Here is a 13,709-nt window from a genome sequence, read left to right as displayed (position 1 = left end):
ATACTAAATGATCAAATAAAATGTAAATTTAACCTGAACTGAAGTGAGTTTACGGAATATTTTCAGACACTGCTGAGTGTTTTCGTCTTTCAGATGCATTTTTATTTAAGAACATGGCCTATAATGAAAACAGTCTGTAGGGTAAACACAGCTCTGTGTTTATGGAGACATGGGACTCTGGACATTTATTAAATGGAGAGCTTTTTGTCTTTTGTAAGCACTGTCCCTCGAATTCTCTGTGTTGTGTTAGACTCTGGGCAGAAAAGAGAAAAGGACTGGAAAGTATTCAATTTCACATAATTTATTTACTTAAAAAAAATGAAATGCTTGAACAAAATGAATTTGCTTCTCACAGTATGAAAATTACAGATTTAAAATTGCATACATCTACTGCATACATCAACAGTTTTTTTTTAAACGTCCACAGCAGCGTTGGTGGTGTCACGGTAAAAAGCAATGTGATCCATCTGCTATTCACACTGTGTCTGTTGGTGCAAAGGAGCAAATTGTGCACAGTGTAATACTGTGTAGTACAAATATACTCAATAACATGGTGAAATAGATAAAACTGTACTTTAACCCCGCCTATTAAACATTTATAAGCAGTATATAAAGATTTGATAAATGGTTTATGACACATTATGATGTAGTCGTATGCAGATAACACCAACTGACAAATGCTGTAACATTAGTAAACACTTAAAAATGTCCTTATATCTGCATACAACTATATTTCAGTTAGTCACAAACTATCAGTTAAATGTTTATATAATGCTTATAAATGCTAAATAGGCTTAAGTGTTAGTGAGTTAGAAGTATTAAAACAGTTTAGCAGAATTTATCCTCACAATAGAGCTGTCTATCTAGTCAGTTTATTGTCACTATTGACACACTTGCTCGTTGGCGCTCGTTTATACTTCTCGTCAGTTTTCCAAAAACCTGCAGTGTTAACTTTACCAGATTACAGCATCCAGATTCAGACTCTAAAGGCTTATCTGAATGGAGATCTGCTAAAATCTAAAAAGAGGATTTGTAGTGCAGGTGAGGTTAGCGCAAGTTCATACTGTTTGTCCACTTTTCTCTGCAATACCGCAGATACTGGATCCCCTTTGGGTTCCACTTAATATCATGTAACTCTCTGTTCTGCCTCACATTCACAATACAGTTAAATTGTAAGAGAGTACACTTTAATTTATCATATTTGCCAAGAAATGGTGTTTTTCACTGACAGTACAATTCTCCGGAGAGTCCAAGAATTAGAGATGCAACCTTTCCAGAGTTCATTAAGTCTTTTCAAGATGGCAGGCACTGATAATCAGAAAAGATTGAACTTATGTCTCTTATGTTAGCATTTTCTTCTGTCCTTCTCCATCTTCACCAGCCCTGTCTGCCTCAGCTCTGAGCTCCTCCAGGTCTTCCTCAGAGCTGCAGGCGCTGTGCTGTATCCCCCGGGAGAAGATCCTGCGACGTGACTGGGCGCTGAGGTCCAGCAGGTCAAAGGAATCGGAAGAGAAGAGGCTGTCCTCGCTCACCACGCTGGAGGGGCGGCTACGGCGGCCCTCAGCACCCCCTGCGGCCTGGAGGAGCTGCTGCAGAGCCTCGGGGAACATCGCTGGGGCCGAAGAGGGAGATGAGTAGTGGTCATCAGGAAGATCCAGACTGCGTGAAAACTTGCCATTGCGTTTCAGAATACCCTTCCTTCTTCTTACTGCCTCTGTGCGCATGGTGGGACTGTCTGCTGCTGCTGGGAGACAAATGTCCTGTTTGTGGGAGCACAAATCACTTGCATCGCCCTCTTTTACTCCTGCTCCAGAGCCCCTTCTGTCTGAGGGTGAGCCATAACCTGACTCCCCTCCATACAAGTTCTTCAGTATCCCCTTCTTGGGCATTTTAGATGAGGGCTGACTGAATGTAGAGGGAGACGGCAAACTTGCAGACAGGACTTCAGCGTGTGTTTGGGCAAGTGTATGTGTTCGATAAGGCTGGAGAGAGGTGCTACGTGGCTGGGAGGGAGAGTTTTCTTTAGGAGGGCTGTGAAAGACTGAGTCAAAACTCCTCTGTGGTTTCAGAATACCTTTGGGTTTCTTTCTCTCAATGGTGGACGTGGAGGAAATCACAGCAGAGGAGGCAGCTGTTGCACCAACACCACCGCATGCTCCCTGTGCAGTCTGGGGAATTGCATTCTCTTTGCGCGACTTCCTGAGGCTTGACATTCCTCCGCGTGCTCTTCCTACTCCACCACCTCCTCCTCCTCCTCCTCCTCCACGGTCGCTCTTTAGAGGTAAGCTGAAGTAAAAAGAGTGGTGAGAGCACTGAGTCGGACGGGAGGACTCCGTGGAGAGACACTCTGGGTCAATGGCCATCTCGCTGGCGGCAACGACCCGATTCTGCCAGTCGATGTAGCGAGCCAGCAGGGGGGAGGGGCATTCTTGGCGTGGAGATGAAGAGCAGTCACACACACTCTCTTCGTAACCCCAGTTCACCCACCAATGGTTGGCCACATCCTCTATCGTGGCTCTCTCGTCCACACGTACTGTCAACAACCAGTCGATAAGAGCGCAGGCGTCTGGAGAGACAGAGTCAACAGTTATTTATAGCAGCCGCACTGACTGAACACAGTGTAAGTGACAGGACACTAGTAAGAACAACACACAGAGGAATCACACTGGGCACTCTGCAGAATAGAAATGTAAATATAATGCTGACGGAGACCTGGACATTGACAAAGGTTTACCTGAGGGAGGGTTGGGTCTGTGGTAGCGACCTTGGCTGATCTGCTCAGTGAGGGTGGTGTGACTGCCCCCATCAAATGGCATGCTGCTGTACACCAGGGCATAGAGCAAGACCCCCAGTGCCCAGCAGTCCACCTATACAGCACAAAAACACACATGATGAAGAACATGCCATGCACATAACTCACTAAATTTAGCTTTTAAAACAATGATTCAGCTCATATGCAAGACAGTATTACTCCTTTAAAGCCACGAGTCATAAATATTTGTTTATCTAAAACCAGAATACAAACACCATATGGATTGATTCACTAGGATGTAACTTAAAGCAACATTATGTAATTTTTTCCAGTGTTTTAATTGCAATATGCTTTCTTAATGTGGAGAGGTGCTGTCAAAGTTTTCTGTGACCCAGACTCATCGAATAGCCCGGCAGCAGTGGAGAGATATTCCCCTCTAAAGTTTCTCAGAGCCTCAGCCTCACAACCAATCAGAGAGGGTCAAAGTCAGAGATGGGAGCTTACGCACTTCTGGTCTAGTACTTGTCTTGCACTGAGTATTAGGCCAGTATTAGTATTAGCCGCTATAGCTGACTCAAAGACTAGCAAGCCCCCGATTTCTGCATTAGCTAGAACAGTGTACCCAACAAGGATGTAGGTGAAGAGCAGGGAAAGGGAGGGGCAGAGTGGTTTGCTGTCAAGTTAGCGCTGGCTTGATTTCCAGAACTTGCATGTTGTAGCTTTAATGAAAACACCCATAATGTTTCTCATGAGGAAACCAGAGATGGCAGTGTGTGACCCACCTCTGGCCCCTGGTATGGCAGTCCTTTCACTATCTCTGGCGCAGCATAGAGTGGACTTCCACAGTAGGTCTGCAGCAGAGTGCCCCTCCGGAAATGATTGGACAGGCCAAAGTCAGCCAGCTGCAGAACAAGAGAAGGAGAGAACACAGATTAATACATTCTGATTATATTTATTTTGTGTCCCTTGACACTCTTTATCCAGAGCTAGTATACGACTAAATCATTTTATTAATTCCCAAAGTGGAGCAGTAGTAGTAACACTAACACATATTCCAAGTGAACGTCACGCCACTAAAATAAAACAAAATGTATTCAATGCAGTTGATCTATTATTAAATAAAGACTGACGATAACTGATGGCAAAAATGGGACAAAAAAAGTAGGCAACATATAAAAGAGTAAAAATTAATAATGGTAAAAACAACACATATTATATGAAATCTATATCAGAAAAAAGTATCATATGTCTCTCTTAAGTTTTCCAGCTGTGGACACAAATGACCTGTCCAGAATGTGTTCATATGTATGAGTCAAGGATTTATGTGACAGTGACAGTCATGAATGACATAACCAGCTAACAGCTGTAAATCCTCCATAAATTGAATTCACTCATTCACTTCAACACTCACACTCATCCTCACGCAACCCACATTCCTTTTCACTGAGCATGTGCTGCAAACTTTTAGTCGTATGGCAAAAACACAATAACTCAAAGCAATTCCTTTTAAAGGAGCCAAAAATAGGTATGCTGAGCTTTTGCCAGAGCAAGTGTGAGAGAGGAAAGAGAAGAGGGCCAAAAACATCAGGCTGCTCACAGTCACGTAACGGAACAATCACTCACTTGAGGCTGCGAGAGCCATACGCAGACAAACCGAGGCTCCTCTCTATCTGAAGAGATTATTAACATGCGCACCAGCCCACTATCAGCCCCTCTGGTGTTAAAAATACTCGACGTGACAGCTTTATTTCCATGGAAGAGAGGTACAGGGACACAGAGACCTCACAGACGGAAGATGACACTGTGTGTATATACGTCAGTGCACTGTTGATATTATACCTGTACATGCAGTGGCAATAATGAAGTGTAGACTGAGCACGTGAGCCGCGCTGTTTAGACAGCTTTACTTTCTACTGTAGATGCTACTGTGTGTTTGTGTGTGTGTGCTCTGTGCAGTGTAAATTCGCTTCTGCTGCCAGCAATCCATCTGTGTGAGGTTCATTTCAGTGCTTTGGCAAAGACATTCCTCAGTGTTGAATGCTTGTATAAGACACTCTTTCTCCTAAACATACAAACGACTCCTGCACACGTGCCTTGGAACTGCATGGACCTAGGATCTTGTCTTACTCTTGTTTGGCTCCATACATGTAAACGGTCAAACTGACCTACTGTCTAATGAATAAACCAGCTGATTTACTTTGGTAAATCAAAAGTTCAAGAAAAAAGTTACACACTGTGCAGACTTCTGCCGCTTCTGAAATGAACCTAACATGTCTGGCTGTTTCTGCCTTTAACACATACCATCAAGCAGCTATTGTGCAGACAAAACACGCACATGCATTACACAGAGCCTTGGTCATTTCCTGGAGCGGATGCTGTGAAAGGCCAATGTGGTGAACCTGAGGTTTGCGATGAATGAAGAGCTGCTGAGAGGTCTGCACATAGTGTTTTCTTTTGACGGATAGACAGAGCATACTTATATTAAAACCCCTGCGATTGGCACGATTGCCACTGGATTCCCTGCATTCCCCTTTGGTCGTTGTGCACAGCTCCCATATAAGGAGAGGAATATCCAAATAAGGCAAAAAATGACCCCTAGGCTCTTTTTTTATAAGACCTGGCACCATGTTTGCACTGGTTCAGTGTGCGCAGCTTAACAACACATTAAAATTACTGTGGGCAGAAAGTGTTCCAATGTATGTTCTGAATGTGCACGTTGTTTGCATTTTATTTCAGAACTGGCAAAATAATCCATTATCAGCTGCACTACGCAAGACTTCATTCCAGCATGCTAAATACAGCAGCAGGGGAAAAAAGATTGTTCCCTGAAACATACTAGCCAGTGTGTAATTAAGATGTATGCCTTCATGTTCAAAACAAAAGTGAAATCAGGGGTCTTTGGATGATTCATTGTAATAACCCATGATGTATTTAAAACGCAGGCCAACAATGACTTTGCCAGAGGACATATTCATTTTTTATGCGGGGCAAAATATCTTGTTTTTTTGAGGAAACTCTTCATTTATTTTCCTGCAGCAGCTTCTTTTTGGGAAAGGGACACAAAGGCTCGGTTTGTGTATGTTTTATTCATCTTACCTTTACATTCAGATCTTGATCTAAAAGGATGTTCTCCAGTTTGAGGTCTCGATGCACAACACCGTTCTGTAAGAGAGCAAAGACACATGTGAGGTCCTGCGCCGCTCCTCCCTCCTGTTTACAGTCAAATGTTTCTCTCTGCATGCAAACATAAGACTGAAGGGGCTTAGGTTTACAATATAAACCCAGCCTGTTGTGCATAGGACATTTGTCATTTATAATTTCATAACCCATAACATTCCACCCATGCCTTGTGTTGCAGGGCCATGTGTTTAACATATTGGAGAGCCCTGAGAAAGGTTCTCAGACTGTTTAATCGTCGTCAGGCATGAGGAAGTGCTTTGTTTGGGTTAATTAATCTGATGAGATGAGATCTGATCCCCTGATGGCATTAAGCACCTGGGAGCCAACGAGTAGCCACAGAGTGTAGACAGCTGTGGGCCCTGGTGGGGAAGAGCTCGAGTATATGGGAGGAAAAGCTGGTTGCAGGATCAAGTACTTCAGTGATACTGAGTAAGCAGTAAGTCATAAGAAAAGACAATTCTTCTATAGATGACTGCGGCCACCCAGGAAGCCGTGTGACGCAGAGAGCCTTTAAACATCGCTGTCTGTTTCTCTTAAAGCCACGGGCTAATGAGCCAGAATGGCCTCCTTTCATTCATTAATTACATCCTCTTCAGAGCCCTTAAGTGGAGGAAATGACCCTTGACCTTAGCCAATGTGTTGTGCACAGCATGTACAGTATGTAAGCTTGTATGTGTGTGTATGCAAGGCAGAGACAACGATGAAAGAAATCTGCCTGGTTCACCAGATTATATTCTTGCTATTTTGGAACTGATTTGGAGAATAGCAGAAAAAAAGCAGCAAATGACTGAATTATTTTCATTCTTCCCTTGAAGCCTTTATAATTCCTCCATGTGTCCTGCATACCTCAGAGGCACATTCAATAATTCATTCATGCCGCAACATTCATGTCTATTTTGGGACAATATTCAAGGGCACGAGGAGTGCAAGATCCACCTCCCTTCCTGCTACAAAGCTACAGGAGCTGAATGCTAATCTCTAAATTGAATGTGAGGGATTCGTGAAGAAATCAACCTGCTAAAATAAGAACGATATGAAAACAACAACCTTCCTGTCACATCCAACTCAGCTGACTGTGAGGCACAGATCCTTACTTTTACTGTAACGCACTTCTGTACTAATAGGATTTATGTATTTCCTTGATAATTCTTGTTGATTTTATGTACACAAAAATACAAACAAAGAAACAAAGAAGAACCTGTTCCTTTGCCAGGACTTACAGAGATGTGGAGGGAGGAAGGAAGCTCATTCAAGCAATGTGCTTGTTAAATGTGTCAGTGTGTGACTGTAAAAAACAATCAAGGCTTAATGCGCTCTTAACCCAGAGAGATCTAAAAACTCAAGTCAAGTTTTTCTGCAGTATTAGGATTAGGATTTAGTGGATTTAGCCGTACTGTATTTGCTTGTGCACAGTTGAATACGACCGCATGCAATTCAACACGTGCCTACGTGTCGTTCCCTAATTTATACTGAATTCCTGTGGTGTATTTACGTGTGTGAGTGTGGAAACCTTGTGGCAGTAGTGGACAGCAGATGTGATTTGTCTGAAGATGCTTCTGGCTTCTGTTTCTGGCAGTCTCCTCCTCTCCTGGATGTAATCGTACAGCTCTCCTCTGCTGGCATACTCCATCACTATCACAATCTTATCCCGGCTCTCAAACACTGCACAGGAACACAGGGGACACATTTACAACATGGCATTATGCAGATGCATTTATATGAGTGTTATGGGATAGCTCAACTTTTCACTATCAAACATTAAGGGGGGCTATTCTGCATGTGTAGAAACAGAGACATGAATAATTAAGAGGCTGGAAGCTCGATGTGTGTGGTCCAGTCTAGTCAATGTCTCAGCAGCTCACTGTATCTGCTAAATGGAGTTTAACTGACGTCCTTTAGAGTCTTCTTTTTAGGTGTTTCTGATTTTTTGTGTGTGTTACTGTAGGGATTTTCTACTTTCTTCTTCTCCACTCATATATTCACTGTTTTTTTTTTCCTTTCACCATTCTTTTAAGTAGAATCTACTTAAACCAAGAAGGAACCAGAAATCATGCACACTGACAGTCATTTGAAGTGACTTTGTGAGGTTAGACTCTTACCTGATTATGGATTACTGCCCAAAATAATGTAATTGAGCAAAGTGAACACATGTCTGAAGTACCATTCACAACATATGTATTTGACAGACATCTTAACAGCATAAAATCTAAAATAGGTAGATAGAACAACATATCACAGACTTTCAGAGGATAAGATATTCTGTGTTTTTGTTCTGGTCAACATGTCCCATGAGAAAACCAAACACAACAATGTGTTAGACTTTCTCTCAATGCAGTTTTTACGGACAAAAAATTTCACAAATATACAGTTTCTTTTTTTTTAAGGCTGAATAACTGGGCACTACAGCTATTAGCAAAGCTTTCTCACACAGTAGTATGTGGTGGTCTTGTTGGAGACTATTTTCAGCTCCAGATTTGGTGCATCAGTGACTATTTTCAGCTGTTTACATGGGAACAACCAGAAATTAACTTACCATAGTATAGTGTTCATGGTAATGAGTACAATGTTGTGACTGGGCTTTAAGTCACACACTGTGTGTGTTGTGTGTGTGTGTTTGGAGTCTTACCCTCGTGGAAGCGTATGATGTTGGAGTGCCTAAGCGAGGAGGTGATCTCGATCTCTCTCTGGATGTGAATTTTGTCCAGGTCATCAGTGATGCGCTCCTTGCGGATCGACTTGATCGCCAACTGAGAAAGAAGACACACCAGTGAGTCTGTATGTCTGTATTCATATATCACATTATATGAAACTTCATGTGCTGTAGTTATAAACTTAACAACTTTAAAAAGACAAAACTAATCCTAGAGAGCAAGAAAACAGCATTAGGTCATCGACAGACAGTCGTTACCGTGGTGATATTTTGCAATACTTGTTTTCTCTCACAACGAGCCATTCAGAAAAGTTGATAAACACTGATGAATGCACAATTGCGTGTATTACTTGCACAGACATGCATAGAGACAAAGACACAGTACATAGTGTTGATACACTTACACACAAACACACACACGTACACAAATAAAATCTCTGGGTATTAGAGGTGATTATGTGGGTTTTAAAGGCTGGATGGTGAGAGCAGGTCTCCTGTGATCTGAGCTCGCTCAGAGGCAGAAGGTTGACAGCTGCACTGTTCACACTCTGCTTCCTTAATCTCAGGCACTCACTGTACCCCAATGTAAACCCCCCAACACACACATAAACTCACACCAAAACAGACACCCCAGCATGAGCTCCTAAATCTCTTTGGATAGAATAACTGTCACCAAAACGACATTATACAAACAGAAGACAGATCAGGGTGACCTTTTCAGGAATTCTATATACTAAAAAAAAAGAACAACAGAAGAGTCAGAGCTGTGTTATGATGGGATGATGAGGCAATGGGACCACTTTGTGGGGCTGACGCTCTAACATAGTACTGATTATACCACTGTATAATTCTGTCAGCCCCTACAGAGTCCCTGTAGGCGAGCAGGCCTCTCCCTCGGGTCACAACTCCAGAATTCTCAGCTGCCGGAAAAAACGTCTACGAGACACTGGAAGACACAATTCACACGCTCTGTCAACCACAGCAGTTATGCAACACAACACAAACGCACTCCAGGGAACTCCCAGGACTTGACCCAACCTTTTATAACTGATGTGACGCTATCCAGTGAAAGAGAATATTTGTTTTTTTGGGTTTTTTTTAGGGTTTGTATCTTTTCTGTAATCAAACACTCAGCATACCGTATCACCAGACTGACGTGGCAAAACTAGTGGATGCTGGGTCAGAGATTAGGCCACACATATTCAGTCGTTGTCAGCTGAATGGCGCATGTCCAAGCTCAGGGAGCTATATTAACATGTGGATGCTTACATGTTCACAAATGTTTTCTGACCCAAATACCTGCTGGCTGGGAAAAGCAATGTGAGAAAGGGAAGGGGGGGAATATGAAATAAGCTGAGGGGAGGGTGTAAGAGGCAGCTAAGCAGAACAGAACAGGTGAAAGGAATGGATCAAATATATCAAAGTATGTGGACTCAGGGTAAAAAGACTTGTATTTTACTGTCACTCTAAGCCTTCAGTTGCCCCCTGCAGACTTGGCATTTAAGTCTGATCAGCAGAGCACAGAGAAGAGAGACACACTCAGGGCATTGTTCAGCCTTCAGGGCATTAAGAGCATTTTTTTTAAAGGGGCACGTGTGTGAGGAGGAAGTGTGGGTATGCTTATGTTTGTGTGATTTCACCCTGGTGCATGCAAATATGTTGTGCACATGCGTCATGTCTAAGTATGACCTCTAAAGTATCCTTCTCACTAACAGTGTATTATTGTTCATCTGAATGATGTGCTGCGGGTGAGATATTGGCTAAAAGCACCAAAGTAACTGGACACATGCAGGAAACATAAGCAGCTATGTGTGTGAGTCATGCAGATGTAACCAGATATTCTTTTACATTATTAGAGAATGTGTGTAGGAGAAGAACATACTGTACATGTCGTAATGCTGCAGCCAATACAAATGTACAATATGTACAGAAAAATACACAATGTTCTGCACAGCCATATCATAATAAGACTTAATTTAAACCAGCTGAAGTAGAACTTTTTCTTTTACTGCAAGAGCCCTGATTGTGCCTTTCCTTGCTGAAAAAATGTTGAGGCTGCTGTCTTTTTGCAGGTGTTTTGTGGGCATGTACTAAGTCAGGATGGGGTTTGGGGTGGCGAACGGCCACTCACTGACCTCCTGTCCCATTATTCCCACAGAAAAATTCATGCACATCCTTAGAGCCAGAGCATCACTGAAGATCCCTGCTGCATCTGTGAAAGATTTTAACAGCAGGATTATACAGGCTTCTTGCCAAAAAGACCCTTGACCTCACCATCCAGCTACGTAAACACACAAACACACACAGAGCCCTAAGCTGTTCCTCCCCATAACCAGGAACTTAGGAATTGCACTGTGTGTTGATGATGGTGGATTGCAAATGACGAATATACAAATTCAAACTAGTATGCTGATGAGAAGAATGATATTACTCTCATATCTGTCTGTTCAATATGGAGCCAGCAGCTGTTTAGCTTAGCTTCAGCGCAGAAATAGGGAAAGAGCTAGCCTATCCAGTGGTTTTAAAAAAAGAAAACCAGCACCTTTAAAGCTCACTAATGAACACAATATATCTTGTTTGTTAAATCTGAACTAAAATGTCAATTTGTTGTTTTACAGGGTTTTATGTTTTGGGCTGGGCGCAATGGAGTCTCTGCTGGTGAAGACAAGAAGACGAGAAGGTACAAACATTTTGTTACCTTGGTACAGAGCCGCGCTAGCTTTTTCCCCTTGTTCCTAGCCTTTATGCTAAGCTCAGTTATCCAGCGGCAGTCTCCAGCTCAGTACAGATATAAGTGAGCGAGAACTGGTTTCAGCATCAGCCCATGAGCTCATCCACAAACAACTCTCATTAACTCTCAGCAAGGAAGCAAACGAGTGAATTTTTTAAAAGTGCAATTTTTCTTTGAACAGACTAATTTAGCATACAACAGCATACCAAACATCAGGTGTGTGTTTTTGTATCTAAGAAGATTCAAGTAAATGTCAAAATGTGAATTGCTAACATCTGCTAGTCATGATCTTGAACACAGCACTTTTCTTCCTATAAAAGCTGCATATAAATGATGAAATTATGTTACTTTTAAAAAAACATCAGAATGTACTTTGCGTCAGGCTTCCAGCCATTGTTAGTGACCTACAATACAGACTGGTGACCCAGCATAGCTAAGAACCTGTGTTCATCATCTTTTCCTTCCATTTCATCCTGTGCATTAGTCATGTTCACCTCCTGCAGCAGAGCACTTAGACATTACATGCAGGGACAATCTCCCTCAGTCCACTCTTTAATCTAAAACATCTCCCTTTCCTCCTCTTCTTCCTCCCTCTTGGTCTAGAACTGCCTCCTCCCCACTCTCAAACAACAGCCCCCTGGTCTTGTTTCCAAAAATAATGTCCGTTTTGTTTCAAAGAATCCTTGGTATGTGCTGGCTACTGGCTCAAGGAATTCAGCATTTTCCCCTTGTGCCCGACACTCACACACACACACACACACACACACACACACCATAGCTTATTCTCTCTGCTCCCCGCTCTCTGTATATTCTTCCAACAGTCTACCTGTCTTCTGTCTTTCACTCCATCTCTCTGTCCTGTCTTTCTCAGATGCAGGTATTGGAGTTACAGTAAAAGCAGCCAGAGGGACTGTGCCAATTGCACTTCCACAATCTGATTGCAAAAAAGATTATCCCTATTACTGTGTGTTTGTTTACTAAAAAAAAAAAAAAAAAAAAAAAAAAACAGAAGGGGAATTTGAGGCTGACGGGGTCTCTCGTCTCTTTGTGCTTGGATCACAGCAGAGTGGGGGATTAAATCCTGACTGTAGACATAAAACCACAATTATTCAAACTAATCTGGCAACACGTTCTGTTGTTTAACCTGGATATTCAGACTGTAAAGTTAAACAGACACATAAACATATTATTGTCTGAATGTGCCTGTGTGTGTGTTGGTGTGTGTCTAAGTGTGTTTCACCGGACTTGCTGGTAAAGGGGGTCAGACTCCTGTTGGAGGAGACCTATTGTAGTAATTTTATCCCCTTGTTCAAGTGCTGAGTGAGTCACACCAAAGGCATCTCAGCCTGGCAGCACAGGAAGCAAGAACTGGGTTCAGCATCAGCCCATGAGCTCACCCACAAACACACAAACAGGCATATACACACATAGAGACACACACATGCCACCCAGGCGCTCAACCCCACCTCCAAATTAATATTTAATAACCAATGGGGAACTTTCTTGGAACAGCAAGAAATACCATGGCACAGATACACACACACACACACAAACACACACATAGGGAAGCTGCAGAAGACAAAATCATTAACAGCATATCACATTATCTCTACCAAGCTTTTAGCATTGGTCAGCAGAGGAGGTTAAGAAGTCAAACATTTTCAGAAACGGCTCCATCATAATGTAGACTCCATTCACAATCTCACTCTGCGTGCTCAATATTTAAGACGAGAACAGACATTATCCTCGAGGCAAACAGCTGTGGAAGCCTTAAACTAATATTTTTGCATCATGTTCACTAGCACATTACTGACCGTCTTCATGCTCGCCCTCTCTACCGCCTTCTTCACTTTGCCGTAGGTGCCTTTCCCCAGAGTCTCCATCACTTCGTAGCGATGTTTCAAGTTGTGTTTGTGCTGGTGCTTCTTCACTTCCATCGGCGCCGCGGCCGTCGGTGCCCGGCCCGCCGCCTCCGCGTCCTCTGGGTTTCTCTGCCGGTTGTCCGCGCTGCAGGGACGGTGGCTGCCCAGCCTCGGAGACTCCCCGCCGGCTCGGTGGCCGCTGGACGCCGCGTCCTGCAAGCAGCCGAGCTCGGAGCGGTCACTGGTGTTCATTGCGCCTCTGCTGTCCGCCTCGCGTCTGCCCATCCTCTCTGCGCACTGCGCGCACCTGTCAGGAGCAGCCTTCACCGAGGACTGGATCCCCAAATCGCTTTAATGTCTGAACAGGAGCAGCTGAAGCGCTTGTCAGTGACAGAGAAGTTGCCCATGTAGAGCGTTATCAGAGACTTAAACTAGTCTGTTGTTGTTGTCTTTTTTAACGAGCAGTTTCAGCTAAGCCATCTGATCCATCTGAGCAGCGGCGATGTTTTCTTCTCTCCTCAAAACCACAGCAAC

At 43.2% G+C, this 13,709-nt stretch overlaps 1 protein-coding gene across 1 annotated transcript; it reads right to left on the bottom strand.

Moving 5' to 3' along the window:
* Positions 1–285: 285 nt before the first annotated feature.
* LOC108877905 (NUAK family SNF1-like kinase 1) lies at positions 286–13,692 on the bottom strand. The gene is made up of 7 exons (XM_018668134.2): positions 13,128–13,692; positions 8,559–8,679; positions 7,443–7,594; positions 5,849–5,914; positions 3,535–3,654; positions 2,735–2,867; positions 286–2,566 (listed from the first exon to the last, which is right to left on the bottom strand). Exons 1-7 carry the CDS (start codon positions 13,458–13,460, stop codon positions 1,341–1,343), a joined length of 2,151 nt encoding a protein of 716 aa, XP_018523650.1. The 5' UTR covers positions 13,461–13,692; the 3' UTR covers positions 286–1,340.
* Between the last annotated feature and the right edge of the window lie 17 nt (positions 13,693–13,709).

This window comes from Lates calcarifer, linkage group LG6 (assembly GCF_001640805.2).
Source record: "Lates calcarifer isolate ASB-BC8 linkage group LG6, TLL_Latcal_v3, whole genome shotgun sequence".
Classification (NCBI taxonomy): Eukaryota; Metazoa; Chordata; class Actinopteri; family Centropomidae; genus Lates; species Lates calcarifer.
Note: the sequence above shows the minus strand (reverse complement) of the source record. Positions and strands in the feature narration are given on the sequence as shown.